At 44.1% G+C, this 14,207-nt stretch overlaps 1 protein-coding gene across 4 annotated transcripts in view; it reads left to right on the plus strand.

Annotated features, from left to right (window-relative positions):
* Sort1 (sortilin 1) overlaps positions 1–14,207 on the plus strand; it is a 77,841-nt gene that overhangs the window by 24,733 nt on the left and 38,901 nt on the right. For all 4 annotated transcript variants that reach the window (XM_021157736.2, XM_029475194.1, XM_029475195.1 and 1 more), the window contains exons 2-3: positions 1,652–1,711; positions 3,304–3,377. In XM_021157736.2, the coding sequence (XP_021013395.1) occupies positions 1,652–1,711; positions 3,304–3,377 (134 nt within the window). The remainder of the gene's footprint in view (positions 1–1,651; positions 1,712–3,303; positions 3,378–14,207) is intronic.

Raw genomic sequence — 14,207 nt, forward strand, 5'->3', positions numbered from 1 at the left:
CAGAAGAGGGTGTCAGATCTCATTACAGATGGTTGTGAGCCACCATGTGGTTGCTGGGATTTGAACTTCAGACCTTAGGAAGAGCAGTCAGGTGCTCTTACCCACTGAGCCATCTCACCAGCCCCCTTGTTTACATTTTCTGTGGTGAACATATATTATTTTACAAATATAAAATATAAATATGGGCAGGGTGCATGCCTTTACTCCCACCACTGGGAGGCAGAGACAGGTAGATCTCTACGAGTTTAAGGCCAGCCTGGTCCAGGACAGCCAGGGCTACACAGAGAAACCCTGTCTCGAAAAACCAAAAAAAAAAGAAAAGAAAAGGAGAGAGAGAGAGAGAGAGAGAGAGAGAAAGAGAGAAAGAGAGAAAGAAAGAAATAGAAGGTAGAAATATCTGGGTGGAAAACAGCCTGCAGAGATGACTGTCAATTTTGTATGTGTTCTGGGTTGTAAATGTAATATACCATCTTTCTCAGTTTTGTTTCCCAGTTCCCAGTGGAGCTCCGATAGGTTTATTATTAATCTCTGTGACTGTTGACTAGACAGACAACACAAAGCCATTCACTCTTTGCCTCTGCCTCCTGCCATCTTAGCAGTTCTGCCTGGAAGCAGGAGGAACCCGACCTCTAACTGTTCATCCATACTGTGAAGACTGCTTAGCGAAACTTCAATTATGCCGATTGGATTATAATTATGTCTGTCAGTGTGGGCTCTGATCTCTTGTTTTAAAGCACCCTAAGAATACTTTGCTGTGTCTTTATATTTAGTTCTGTTTGAGAAAGCAATTAGACTTCCCCATCTCCCATCTGGTGCAGTGAAGATAACTCATCTGCTTGGCTTACTTTGTATGAGAGAATTGAAATTTCTAAGTCATCTGTGATTTGGATGAAGTAGCTAAATCCCATCTCTCCCAAATTTGATTGTGGGACTCTGTGTCCCCTTCTCATTAGGAGCTTAATTACACAGAAGAGTAATAAAGGATTGGCCAACGTCAGAGCTCATCCCTGGGGAGGACTGGCACTCTGTTTTCTAGCAGTCACTGATTGCCCGTAGCTCTCCCTCTAGAGACGGAGCCCTGTGAGTCTTCTTCCATCCATGTCGGGATTTCAGCCAGTGTTGTCATTGTGGATGGAGGCCTTGTTTAGGTGGACATGTTAAGATTCCGTGGTGCAACTCCTTGTCACATAGAGAGGATGCTGTCTCGTAGCAAATAGCATGGTTCTCTGGCTCTATCAGTCCTCCTGTTCCCTCTGTGTGATGTTCCGTGAGCCTAAGGTTTGGGTCTGGGTTGTAGATGTGTCAGCTGGGGCTGCGCACTGTTTGGTTGGTTATCGAGCAACAAAATGGTCTCAGCAGCTCCTTCTCCCTCTCCCTCTCCCTCTCTCTGTGGTGTGTGTGTGTATGTGTGTGTGTGTGTTGAGCGTGCGCACACATATTCACATTTAAAGGAGTTGAGGGTGTGAAGTTGAGAGGGGATGAGAGGAACAGGAGGCGTCAGAGAGGGGAGAGTATGAAATGGAAATGATGTAATACAGTACTCAGGAATGGCATTCTCAGAATCATATATGTCAAAAGGTGATAAAGGTCCAAGGATGGAAAAAGAGCAGGTGACATGTCTAAATGAATTTCATTTCCTTTTCTCTAATAGCATGTCTTTGATGACCTCAGTGGCTCAGTGTCCTTGTCCTGGGTTGGAGACAGCACTGGGGTAAGTAATATTCTAAACTCTTTTATTCTAGCAAGACGATGGGCTTTGGAACAGGCTGATACTCTACATGTCACTATTTCTGAAAGGGTCTTCAACCTTAGTCACAGAAAGTTTGTGTTTTCAGGTCAGACTTTGAGGAAATTGTAGTTGTTTTGGCTTTGCTTTAGAACTGGGAACCAGTTGAAAGCAGTCTTCAGACCACTGTTATCCTGCCTCAGGGTGCGGGGGGGGGGGGGGGGGCGGGTAGATGATGGCTAGGTAGCCCATTAATGCCTACATTAGTGTGAGGTACATGGTAACAATTCCAGAAGCCTATGGAAGCACAGCTCTGGCTCCTGACAGCAAGTTTTCCAGGCTGAGGAGATGCTCCGGTGAGTTCGGACCCGCACGTGGGTTGGAAAGATGGCTCTGCAGTAAGAAACACACTTGTGATCTTGCAGAAGACCTGCTCCCACATCAGCAGGCTTTCAGTCGCCTGTGACTCCAGCTCCAGGAGATCCAATGTCTCTGTCCTCTGAGTTATCTGTGTCCAAATACCCCCACACAGGCACACATACACACGTAATTTAAAGTAAAATTAAAAACAAGCAGCTGGGTGTGTAGCACAAGCTTGGAATTCTGCTGCGGGTGAAGCAGAGGCAAGCAGGTCATGCTGTCCAGTCAGGCACTGTCAGGTTCCTGAGAAGCCCTATCTCAACGAGTATGTGATGAGCAATGGAAGAAGACACCACGCTGACTTGTTGCTGCTACACATGCACATCTGCACACACACGTGAACATGGACAGACATATGAAGTCTATCCGTTCATACGTACATACGTAAGCAAAACAAAGCGGTTTCTTATAATTACCCTTTAAACTTCCCGGTGGAGTTTTCTTAAGTGTGTATTAGTTTTTCTCAATTTTGACATATGCCCTAATTCCTATAATCTATTCACTTAGACAAGATCTTGGTAACTCTAAGTTTTCTTTTGTTTTTTTCCCCAGAGACACAGTCTTAAGTAGCCTGGCTAGCTTTAAATATACAGCATGGCTAAATTGGCCTTGAACTCCTCCTGGTCCTCCTACCTCTGCCCCCTACTGCTGGGATCACAGGTGTGGACCACCATGCCTAGCTAGGATTACGTGGATTTTTGATACTCTAGATGCCTGTACTAATTTATCTAGATTTTTTTCTCATGTATATTTTTGCATAGAAAATAATTGTTCACAAAAATGAATTACACAGAGAACTAGCAACCTGAAGGAGAAGATGCCCAAACATATGTGGAATGCTAACCTCTGGGGGGCAGAAAAAGGAGATTTTTTTTTCTTATATAGATACAAATTAGATGGCTCCTTCATTATATGCACTTGAGCATCTCCGACTCACTGCTTCAGGTGTAAGCGATGGGATGAGACAGGAACTTTCAGATCTTCACAGACCCATGTTCCTTGGCCCTTCCTAGACTTCAGCTATGTTGCATTACAGGTTTCTAGAAAGTGGAGCTGTCACCATCAGTCTTTGAGACGAAGCTTATCGTCATTGTCTATCAGCTTATGGTTGCCCTGTCTCTCATCTCTTATCAACAGAATGCTTTTGTCCCCTGCAGGTTATTCTCGTCCTGACCACTTTTCAAGTGCCTCTGGTAATTGTGAGCTTTGGACAGTCCAAGTTGTATCGAAGGTGAGACAGATAACACATCCCAGGGACATTTGACTAGGCCACGCAGGAACGACAAAGGTTCTGCCTTAACTGTCACAATAGTTCAACAGTTAATTTTGATCTTAGAATTCCAGCAGACTAAGGTGCTCAGCCCACTTTTGGATAACAATGTAGCAACCTTAAGAAAAAATGAGAAGGGACTTAGCTGGAAGGAGAGGAGGTTGATAACACCAGGTAAAGGCCGGTGCGACAGGCGTGTGTACCCATGTGAATCTCATGGATTCTTACTGACAGAAAGAAAGGCAGTGTGGTTTTTCTGCATCTATATGCTATGAATAGCTTTAAAAAAAAATTCCAAACAAACTTTTATTTAATGTTTTGGAGTCTAAATGGGTTATTTTTATGATGGTGCATGGTCATTTCTGCCTAGGAAGGGCCTTTTAGATCACCCTATTTCAGTCTACCTCGTTACTACAGTTCACACTAGGTGATGAGGGTGGGAACATGTGTGTCTTCTGCAACTTGAAGAGTAGAGTCTGTTCCTCAGCAGGATGCAGAGCTGCTAGCACTCTAAAGTAAGTCATTACCATCTTTATCCTGTATTTCTGTCCCATCTCTTCCCAAGGGACCTAAATGAATCACAAAATCCCAGCAGCCTATTCTAGAAACACCACAGGAGCCAGAGGCCTCTGAGAGCCCTGCTGGGCCATAACTGTTCTTCACTTGATTGTTCTACAGCTGCTCTTGGCCCAGGTGCAGGGAACTGATGCTGAGGCTCTGAAATGCTTCAACCCCACTTCCCTCCTCCAGCAGGTGTGATCTTTGACTTCTCTGCCCAGGGGCCTAGAGCCAGAGCACTCTATTCAGCACAGCAATGCTGGCTTAAAATAAGCAAATACTCCTGTAGGCCAAGGAGTCAGTCACATGTTGGAATTGCCAAAGCCCCGTGAAGGCTGGGCACTGCACTACTGGAGATTCTCTAGCTGCTGGCCAAGTTATTAATACAGAGCAGGCAGGCAGATGTTAGTTGAGTGAACAAATGGCTGGCTGGCTGGATGCCTTGACTTCTGTGAGTTTTTATACCAAGAATGTGGTTTTCCTGGCTTCTTATGGATTGTCAGTATATTATAGAGTCTGGGTATTAAAAAGGCCCATAGACGGTGCCATTGTTTATGTAATTAGAACAGCAGCTAAATAATCAAAGCTAGTCTCCTGTTTGGAGAGGAAAAGATATATTTAAAACTTTGTAGATTGAATTTAGTACCTGTTTCTAGCACTTAAGAATCCTTGCTCTAAGCCGGGCAGTGGTGGCGCACGCCTTTAATCCCAGCACTTGGGAGACAGAGGCAGGCAGATTTCTGAGTTCAAGGCCAGCCTGGTCTACAGAGAGAGTTCCAGTACAGCCAGGGCTACACAGAGAAACCCTGACTCAAAGAACCAAAAAAAAAAAAAGAAAGAAAAAACAAAAAAACCAGAATCCTTGCTCTAATGAAGTCCTGCCCAGTGTCACCGTCTTTGCCAGCAGAAGTGTCATCATCACCTTACAAAGCATTTGGAAATCCTTCTTAGTTTGTTTACAGTTCTCCCTGATTTCCCCCTCCAGTGCTCTATCTACCATGCAGCTGTATAGTCTTGGGAAGCAACATAGAAAAGCAAAGGGCTGCCAAGGTTTAGTTGGCAGGCAGGCCAGGGGTTGACTCTCTGCACTGTCATTTGCAGAGTAACCTTGAACAAGTGTTGAGTTTGGTCTCTTGCTATGTATTGCAATGCTAAATACTGGCCCCCCCCCCCCCCGAGCTCTGGCTGCCCCTAGGGGTGAGGAGATCCTCACAAAAACCAAGTGATGCTGTGTAACCTGTAAAACTATAAAGATGCTCACAGCCTAGAGCTGGGCAGAAGAGAGGTAGGCGGGGCTTTGGTTCCCAGCATGGGGTCGAGGAGAGGACCACAGAAGGAAGAGAGAGAGAGAGAGAGAGAGAGAGAGAGAGAGAGAGAGAGAGAGAGAGAGTGGGGAGAGGAGAAGAGGCAAGGGGGTAGGTGAATCTTCATATATTTTAGTTAGGGTTTTACTGCTGTGAACAGACACCATGACCAAGGCAAGTCTTCTAAGGACAACATTTACTTGGTGCTGGCTTACAGGTTCAGAGGTTCAGTCCATTATCACCAAGGTGGGACCATGGCAGCATCCAGGAAGGCATGGTGCAGAAAGAGCTGAGAGTTCTACATCTTCATCTGAAGGCTGCCAAGAGAAGACTGACTTTCGGGCAGCTAGGATGAAGGCCTTAAAGCCCACACCCACAGTGTGACACATTTCCAACAAGGCCACACCTCCAAATAGTGTCACTCTCTGGGCCAAGCATATTCAAACCATCATATCATATCTTGGGGTTATTGGCAGGGAAGTAGTCATAATAACATAGAGGGTTGATATCTACCCAGCTCTAGTGCTGTCTGAGGCTTATTGTAAATACAAAAGTGTTGTGTCTTTTATCTGGGAACTGAAAGATAGAAGGTGGAATAGAAACCACCAATTAATATTGATATTTACTACAACAAACAAGTCATGCAGCCTCCTAAGTGTTAGCATTTTTTGTCTAGGCTCCGCCCACAGTTACCTGGCAACAGCCAGGTGTGCCTGACTCACTATAAAAGGGGCTGCTCACGCTTCCTCTCTCTCTTGCTCTAGCTCTGTCCTCTCTTCCCTTCTCCCTCTCTCCCCATTCCCCATCACCACCACCACATGCTCATGGCCGGCCTCTACTCCTCTGCTCTCATTCTCTGCCTTTCTCTTTCTCTACTAGTCTCTCAGCTCCCCTCTCCTGTGCTGAATAAACTATTCTATACAGGGGGAAGAGATGCCTCAGCATGGGCCGGCAGAGGCACCCCTTTTTCCCCCACACCTTACCGCACCTACACCAAACATATTCCTTCTCTCTTTATCTTTATAAAACACAATACAAAGACTTTCTATTAGTTTTAAAGGAGGATGATAGCAGTGCTCACCTCAGGGTCACCATGAGGTGAGGACTCTGCAATGCATGGCATGGAGTGACAGAGAGAGCTTGGTCTAGAGTAGGCAGCTACCAGCATTGCTGCCCTAGTTGTCAAAGTGAATGGGAAGTCTTCCATGGTGGATGGTATAAAGCGATGGCCCCCAAATTCCTCCACTTCTGTAATGCAGAAGGGGCTGCACAAGCTCTTGTTCCCTCAGTAGCTGCTAGTGGGTCTTGTACACTAGCTATTCTCATTTTTGTCAGACTGACACAGTTTATTTAATTGTTACTCTTTTGGACAGCTAGTTAAAACGTAGCCAGTTTTTCACTGAAACTAATGGTTCTAGGATGCACCTTGTCTCAGGGATGCTCCTTTCCAGTTCATTCTTCAGTAGCAAATGGAAACCTCTGATTATTGATGACTCTATGTTTTGAAGGCTGTTTATTAAGCTCCCCCCTTTCTGTATTGGCTTGTCTTCCATACATAATGCTTCAAGCCAGTTTTCTCTTATGCCTAATAATTTTTTGTTTGTGTTTGCTTTGTTTACTACAAAGATCTTGCCCCAAGTGGCTGCAGTTGGAGCTAATGAGTTCCTGAGTCTGCCCATGGCGATGAACCCCATCCTTTTCCTTTTCAGTAATGTGCTTAGAGTGATAGGCACTGTTTAAATACTGACCACAGGCCGACTCAAGCCTTTCACCTGATTTTTGAGAGAAAACCCGCTTTGCTAACACACCCTTTACTAGAGAGCTGCCCTGCTTGTTTGCGGCATGGTGTCCTGTTAACAAGGCTCTTTTTCTTCTTGGCTCTGTGATATTGCTGCCATAGTCTTTACCAGACATTCTGAATATTCATTATCTCTCCTCGCTGTGAACTGAGATAGGATTCTGTCTCCCGTCCTGGAGTTTAGGAGGAAACTGTAAATACGCCCTGCTGGCTCTCCAGCTGAGCTGGCTTGCCCTGGCCTGAAATGACTTTGTTGAGCTCACCAGCCAAAGTGCACCTGTTGCTTCAGAAATGGAAAAGGGAGGGGCCGTTTACTCGCAGTGGGTCCTGAGTAGGTTTCAGTTGCCCAATCCCGTAATAAAAGCTGGCAGAGTCTGCTCTAACAACTCTTCTGTTTTTCACAGCTTTGATGACTATAGTTTATTGATTTGCCTTTGTTCAGGAAAGCTTCATTTGGAATGCAAATTACAGGATAGGTAAATGTGTGCCTCCTGCTGGGTAGAGTTAGGCATGAAGGCTCACCAGAATACCAGGAAATTGTCTCTGCTGCCTCCATAGAGAAAGGGTACCAGGAAGGAAATTACTGAAGGACTAGGCACGGCTTGTCATAGGTGATAAGATCAGATTCTCTCTCCAGTCTCTGCCTTTTAAAACATTTGTGTTAATTCTTTGAGAGTTTCATACACTATTTTGATCATATTCATTCTCCTCCCCCAGTTTCTTCCAGATCCATGCCCCATTCCATACCCACCCAACCTTGTGCCCTTACTAAAACAACACAAAACAAGAAAACCCAAAAACAAAGCAACAACAACAAAAAACCCAAAACAACAACAACAAAACCACCTTGCCCTATTAGTTCTGGATATGTGGCATCAACTGGAACTTATTTGACCTACCCTTAAGGAAAAATAACTTCCTCTCTTTCAGCAGCTATCCGTTACCAATAGCTCCTCAGCTAGGTGTGGGGCTTCACCACCACCACCTCTACACTAGGATTTCTGATGGCTTGAGCTTGCACAAGCCTTATGCGTGTTGTCACAACTGCTGCGAGTGCATATGTACAACTGACATTCTCCTCCACGTTCATTGCTGCTCTGATCACAATAGGCAGGAAATGGAAACAGCCTAAATGCCCATCACTGGATGGATGGATGGATGGATGGATGGATGGATAGATGGATAATAAGTGTGGTACATTTACATAATCGGATAATGTTCACCTGATAGGAAAAAATGAAATTATTAAATGTAAAGGTAAGTGACTAGAGCTTAAAATTATTATTCCAAGTGAGGTAACCTAGACCCAGAAAGACAAATGCTGCATGTTAGCTCTGAACCTTCAGCTATGTTTGTTTCTGTTGGAATCCCCAGATGTCAGGACATTAGTAAGGGACCATGGCAATGGGGTTCCAAGGGAGTAAAGGTTGGACACAGATATATGAAAGGGAAAGTGGGAGCAGGAATGATGAAATGGGGTATAGGATGGGAGGCGGAAGAGGGAATACGAGGAGGGATATGAAGCCGGTGTCGTGGTGCACGCCATTAATTCCCAGCACTCAGGAGGCAGAGGCAGGCGGATTTCTGAGTTAGAGGCCAGCCTGGTCTACAAAGTGAGTTCCAGGACAGCCAGGGCTATACAGAGAAACCCTGTCTCAAAAAAACAAAACAAAACAAAACAAAGCAAATAACAAAAAACAACAAAAACAAACAAACAAACAAACAAAAAACAAGAAAAGGAGGGATAATTAACACTAAAAATCTTCTGAAAAAGCCATCTGAAAAACTACCACCATAAAGCACCCTAAGACATCTAGAAGGTTTGGCCTAAAGCTATATAGGCTAAAGTTATATAGGCTAAAGTTATATAGGCTAAAGTTATATAGGCTGCTGCCACTATTCTTGGTTACCTTCCAGAACTTATTTATTTTTTAATTTATTTCATGTATGTGAGTACACTGTTGCTGTCTTCAGACACACCAGAAGAGATCATCAGATGCCCACTATAGATGGTTGTGAGCCACCATGTGGTTGCTGGGAATTGAACTCAGGACCTCTGGAAGAGCAGTCAGTGTTCTTAGCCGCGGAGCCATCTCTCCATCCCACCTTCCAAAACTTTACAGCAAGATCCCAATGCTAAGGGTACCACATACTTGTTATGTGAGAGATCAAGCTGGTATTGACCTGGAAGCTTCATCTCTACGAGGTAGCTTTTATAGTGCTGGAAAGTGCTATGCATTCTATTAGAGGACAAAATTGTCAGTCTTATAGTGTGACCCCTGCATGCTACAATAATGACCACCAGCTTTGAAAGATATGGCCATTCATGCAATAGAGGGAGTAATGTCATAGGATTATCCAAGAAGGTTTTAATTTAATTTGAAGCCCACTCTTAAAGATAGAACCCACACCAATCCTGCACTGTTACTGGGGCCAAGAACTTGTGCCAAGATAGATTATAGGCCCTGGGGAGAAACTGCTACTATTAGTCTGTGTGTCTTAGTTAGGGTTTCCATTGCTGTGAAGAGACACCATGACCAAGCCAACTCTTTTTTTTTTTTTAAGGTTTATTTATTATTATATGTAAGTACACTATAGCTGTCTTCAAACACACCAGAGGAGGGCGTCAGATCTCATTATGGATAGTTGTGAGCCACCATGTGGCTGCTGGGATTTGAACTTAGGACCTTCAGAAGAACAGTCAGTGTTTGTAACCGCTGAGCCATTCCTTTAGCCCCCCCAAGCCAACTCTTTTTTTTTTAACTTTTTAAAAAAGATTTATTTATTTATTATATGTAAGTACAGTGTAGCTATCTTCAGACACCCCAGAAGAGGGCATCAGATCTTAATACGGATGGTTGTGAGCCACCATGTGGTTGCTGGAATTTGAACTCAGGACCTTCGGAAAATCAGTCAGTGCTCTTAACCGCTGAGCCATCTCTCCAGCCCCCCAAGCCAACTCTTATAAGGGACAGCACTTATAAGAGGTAGGCTTACAGGTTCACAGGTTCAGTCCATTATTATTAAGGTGGGAACATGGCAGCACCCAGGCAGACATGGCTCAGGAGGAGCCAAGAGTTTTACATCTTGATCCAAAGGCAGTCAGGAAAAGACTGACATCCTCAGGCAGCTAGGAGGAGGGTCTCAAAGCCCACCTCCACAGTGACACACCTACTCCAACATGGCCACACCTCCTAATAGTGCCACTCCCTGGGCCAAGCATATTCAAACCACCAGTTTGCTAAATGGACATAGAATTTAGCCTATTTCTAATGACTTACTATTAATATTAAATCTATAAAGTAGTGCATCTCTCAGGCTTCATCAAGGATGAATCCTTTTGCAGTAGATGGCAATGAACACAGAGACCTATAACTGGTCAGAGTGTAAAGAATGAGAGACTGTGGCAAGCGGAGCTCTAAATGGGGCGTCTGTGTCATGCCCCCTCTTAGGGTACAGGTATCATGGTGGAAGAGGGGGTGGCTGACAGTGAAACAGCTTTCTGTGCTAGCCTTTAAATGAGAGGCTCAGTTTAGTTTTACCACAGCAGATAGGGAAAGGCAGAAGGATCATGTGTTCAATGCCAACCTGGGCTACATAGTGGAACACTCTCACAAGCAACAAACACGCATATGGGCATATATGTATACATACATATATAGAAAGTTCATCGAACTATATAATGGCATATTGCCTTTAACACAATTTCAATTTTACATACTCAAAACTTATCAAGCAAAGCAAATACAGGTCCAAAATATTCAAATTTTCTTGATTTTATAGTTCTGTAGCTTTATTTCCTATGCGTTATTCTATTTTTGCATGTATATTTTTATGAGTTCCACGAACACATACATTTACCCAATAACTACAAAATATAACAAAATATTAAAAATAAAAACGTAAAGTTGCATCAGACAAGGGGAAAACAGATTAGAATAATGGGAATTAAGTTTAGTATGTGTTGTGTTTATAAAAAGATAAAGAGAGAAGGAATATGTTTTGGTGGATGTGTGGTAAGGCATTGGGGAAGGGGATGTCTCCGTGGGCCCATGCTGACGAATCCCTTCCCTCAGAGGGACCAGCCACAGGACAGTATAGTATAGAATAGAGTTTATTCAGGGCATGGGGAGGGGAGTCAGGAGGGTAGTAGAGACAGAGAAAAGCAGAGAGAGAGAGAGAGAGAGAGAGAGAGAGAGAGAGAGAGAGAAAGAAGAAGAAGAAGAAGGAGGAGGAGGAGGAGAGGAGTATAGGCCTGCCATGAGCACATGGATCGAGAGGGGAGGGGCAAGGGGGAGGGAGGGGGAAGGGGGAAGGGGATAGAGCTGGTGCAAGAAGGCAAGAGCAAGAGAGAGAGCAGAGAAGGGGGCAAGCGGCTCCTTTTATAGTGAGTCAAGCACACCTGGCTATTGCCAGGTAACTATGGGACGGACAAAATGCTAACAGTATGAATTCAAATTCTGCCATTTTTTACCTGGCTTCTGTTTCAGATCCATTATCCTTCTGGCACATTTTAATAAGCTACATTGACTGATATTTTAACTGAAAATCTCAGTGTAATTGGTTTAGATTAGCTGTGATGGTTGTGTTTTGTAAAATTGTCAGAAATGTGAGTCACTGAACATAGTGGCACACAGTTTTGATGCCAGTTCTCTGCAGGCAGAGGTAGGCAGGTCTCTGTGAGTTTGAGCCAAACATGCTCTGCACAGCAGGTTACAGCCAGCCAGGGCTGCATAGTGAGACCCTGTCTTTAAGAAGAAGAAAAAAAGCAAAACCAAACAAAAACAGGTGCTGAGCCAGCTGAGTGCTGAGTTCTTGCTCCTACAGGAAATACATGGTGAGCTTCCTTCAAATCTGTTCATAATATTTCCAACCAATCAATAGATAACCTTGTCTCACTGTGTTTCTGTTTTAAAATATCTTATTAATATGTGTTGTCCCTTTGTTAGAGTTAAACTTATGGCCAAGAGTACCACAACTCTTATTCAAATGAAGTTTACCAAGGCACATGTTGCCTGCTTGAGGCACATCTAAGTTTCTTTGTGTTTAGAAACAACAGTATGTCAGCACAGTATGACACAGGAGAGCAACAGCAGATTGCCAGCAAAAAGTACAACAATGTAACACCATGGCTCTCTGAAAAGGATGCTTGTTCATAGTGTGAAAGTGGGCACTGCAGGCAGAGCGCAGTCTTGTTGGTTTGGGTGGTTTTATGGGGAGGATGGCAGGGGGGCTTACACTAGGCAAGCACTATTATACACTGAGCTCTGTTCTCAGGCCAAACATTAGCTGGTGTAACTTCTGCTGGCTACAAACCACCAGGATGGGTTTCATTTGTTTCTTTGGTTTTTGTTTTGTTTCCTGTAAATGTCTGCAGATAGCCACAAAAGCACCATGAATATTGAATTTGAAATTACAAATAAATTTAGGTGCATAGGCAGTTTGCAAATAATGTGTGAGAACTAAAGACCAACTACATAAACATTTCCAATTAATGAAAACTACAAAACCGTAATTATTTTTGAATTAGTCACCAGCCTTACAGTTTTCCTTTCAGGATCTGTAGAGTAATCACTGAGGAATGAGTCAAAGCATTAAAAGCACTAGAGACCAGATTGAGGCTGAACACGTGTGAGCTGCTTGCTGGGAAAGCCTGGGTTGCTGTGAGTACAGTTGTGTAGGTGATTCTCTTAAGGAGTCAGAAAGAAAACAAGGAGACCTTACGTCTTAGAATGCTTCTATATTTCACGACAGACACTGTTGAAATGTGGATGCAAAGGCCACTATGCTGAGGTCTCAGACAGAACAAGCGTGTTATCAGACAGTGGAGAAAAGGCAAAGCTGTCTTAGGCTGTGGCTGAGCTGTGTTCCTGATGTCCTGTGTTGTTAATATGGAAGATGGAAGTCACTAAGAGGAAGAAACAGGAAATACATTGATGCATTTCTAAGCAAGGTGCTGAACTCGGAGCTCAGCTTCCTGACAGCACACAGTGTGCCTGACAGCACACATTGCAAAGGGAGAGAAATGACCTAAGACAGAATTGTTAAGAGGTGAAGCAGAATTTAAGGACTAAGAACTTAAGCAGAAAACCCTCACTCAGTCCATCCATACTCCAGTGACTGTAACGTGAAGGAAATGGTCTAGAGGCCATCTGATGAAGGGGATTAATATGCACATGCAACACTTAACTAACCACCAGCAGGAAGACTAACAGATGTGAGCTTGAGAAGAAGTGGAAAGGGATGGAGGAGGGCTGACACTTCTTGGATTTGATAGGCTAGGGCTGGAGTTATTCAGCTAATATGTACTGTTCTTCAAGACCAGGAAGAATGAGCCCAGAAACCATTCAGAGATCATCAAGGTGGCTTCTTCAGGTTCAAACTGGGATGGGGGCAGGGGGTGGGGGCAGGGCTCACAGGCTTAGTGGGCCAGATGTCTTTCACCTGAACTGCAGGTGCAGCGCTTCCAAGCCATTACACGTAGAACACACTTGTTAATCTCAAGGCTGGGAAAACATTTGCTGCACAATGCACTGTGCCTGGAGTCTCACCCATATTTGATTTAGATCTGTCATCATTTTAAATTGTCAACCTAACACAGCAGAATTATCTGAAAATCTATTTATCCACTCACACTCACTTATTTTGAGAGAGGGTCTCACTTTGTAGCCCTGGCTGGCCTAGAACTTGTTATGTGTAACAGGCTGGCCTCAGACTTTCAGAGATTTGTCCTAGGTGCAAGAATTAAAGGCATGCACTATCATGCCCAGCAGGAAGAAAGTCTTAAAGAGTCCTCTAGATCAGGATTGCCTGTGGAGGATTTTCTTGATGATTAATTGAGGTGAGATGATCCACCCCACTATGGGTTGCACCATTCCTTAAGCAGGGGCTCCTGACCTTAGGTAGGGACCTTAGGTAGGTTAGTGTTTAGGACATGAGAGCAAGGCCCTAGCTGACAGGATTAGTATCATTTAAAAGACCCCACCCCCACCCCCACCCCCAAGACATCTGCTTAGCCTTCCTGCCCTACAACATTGCAATGATAAGATGGAGGTTTAAAGCTAAGTGTGATGGCATATGCCTACAATATCCACACTTAGGGGCTGGAGAGATGGCTCAGTGGGTAAGAGC

This window comes from Mus caroli, chromosome 3 (genome assembly GCF_900094665.2).
Source record: "Mus caroli chromosome 3, CAROLI_EIJ_v1.1, whole genome shotgun sequence".
NCBI lineage: Eukaryota > Metazoa > Chordata > Mammalia > Rodentia > Muridae > Mus > Mus caroli.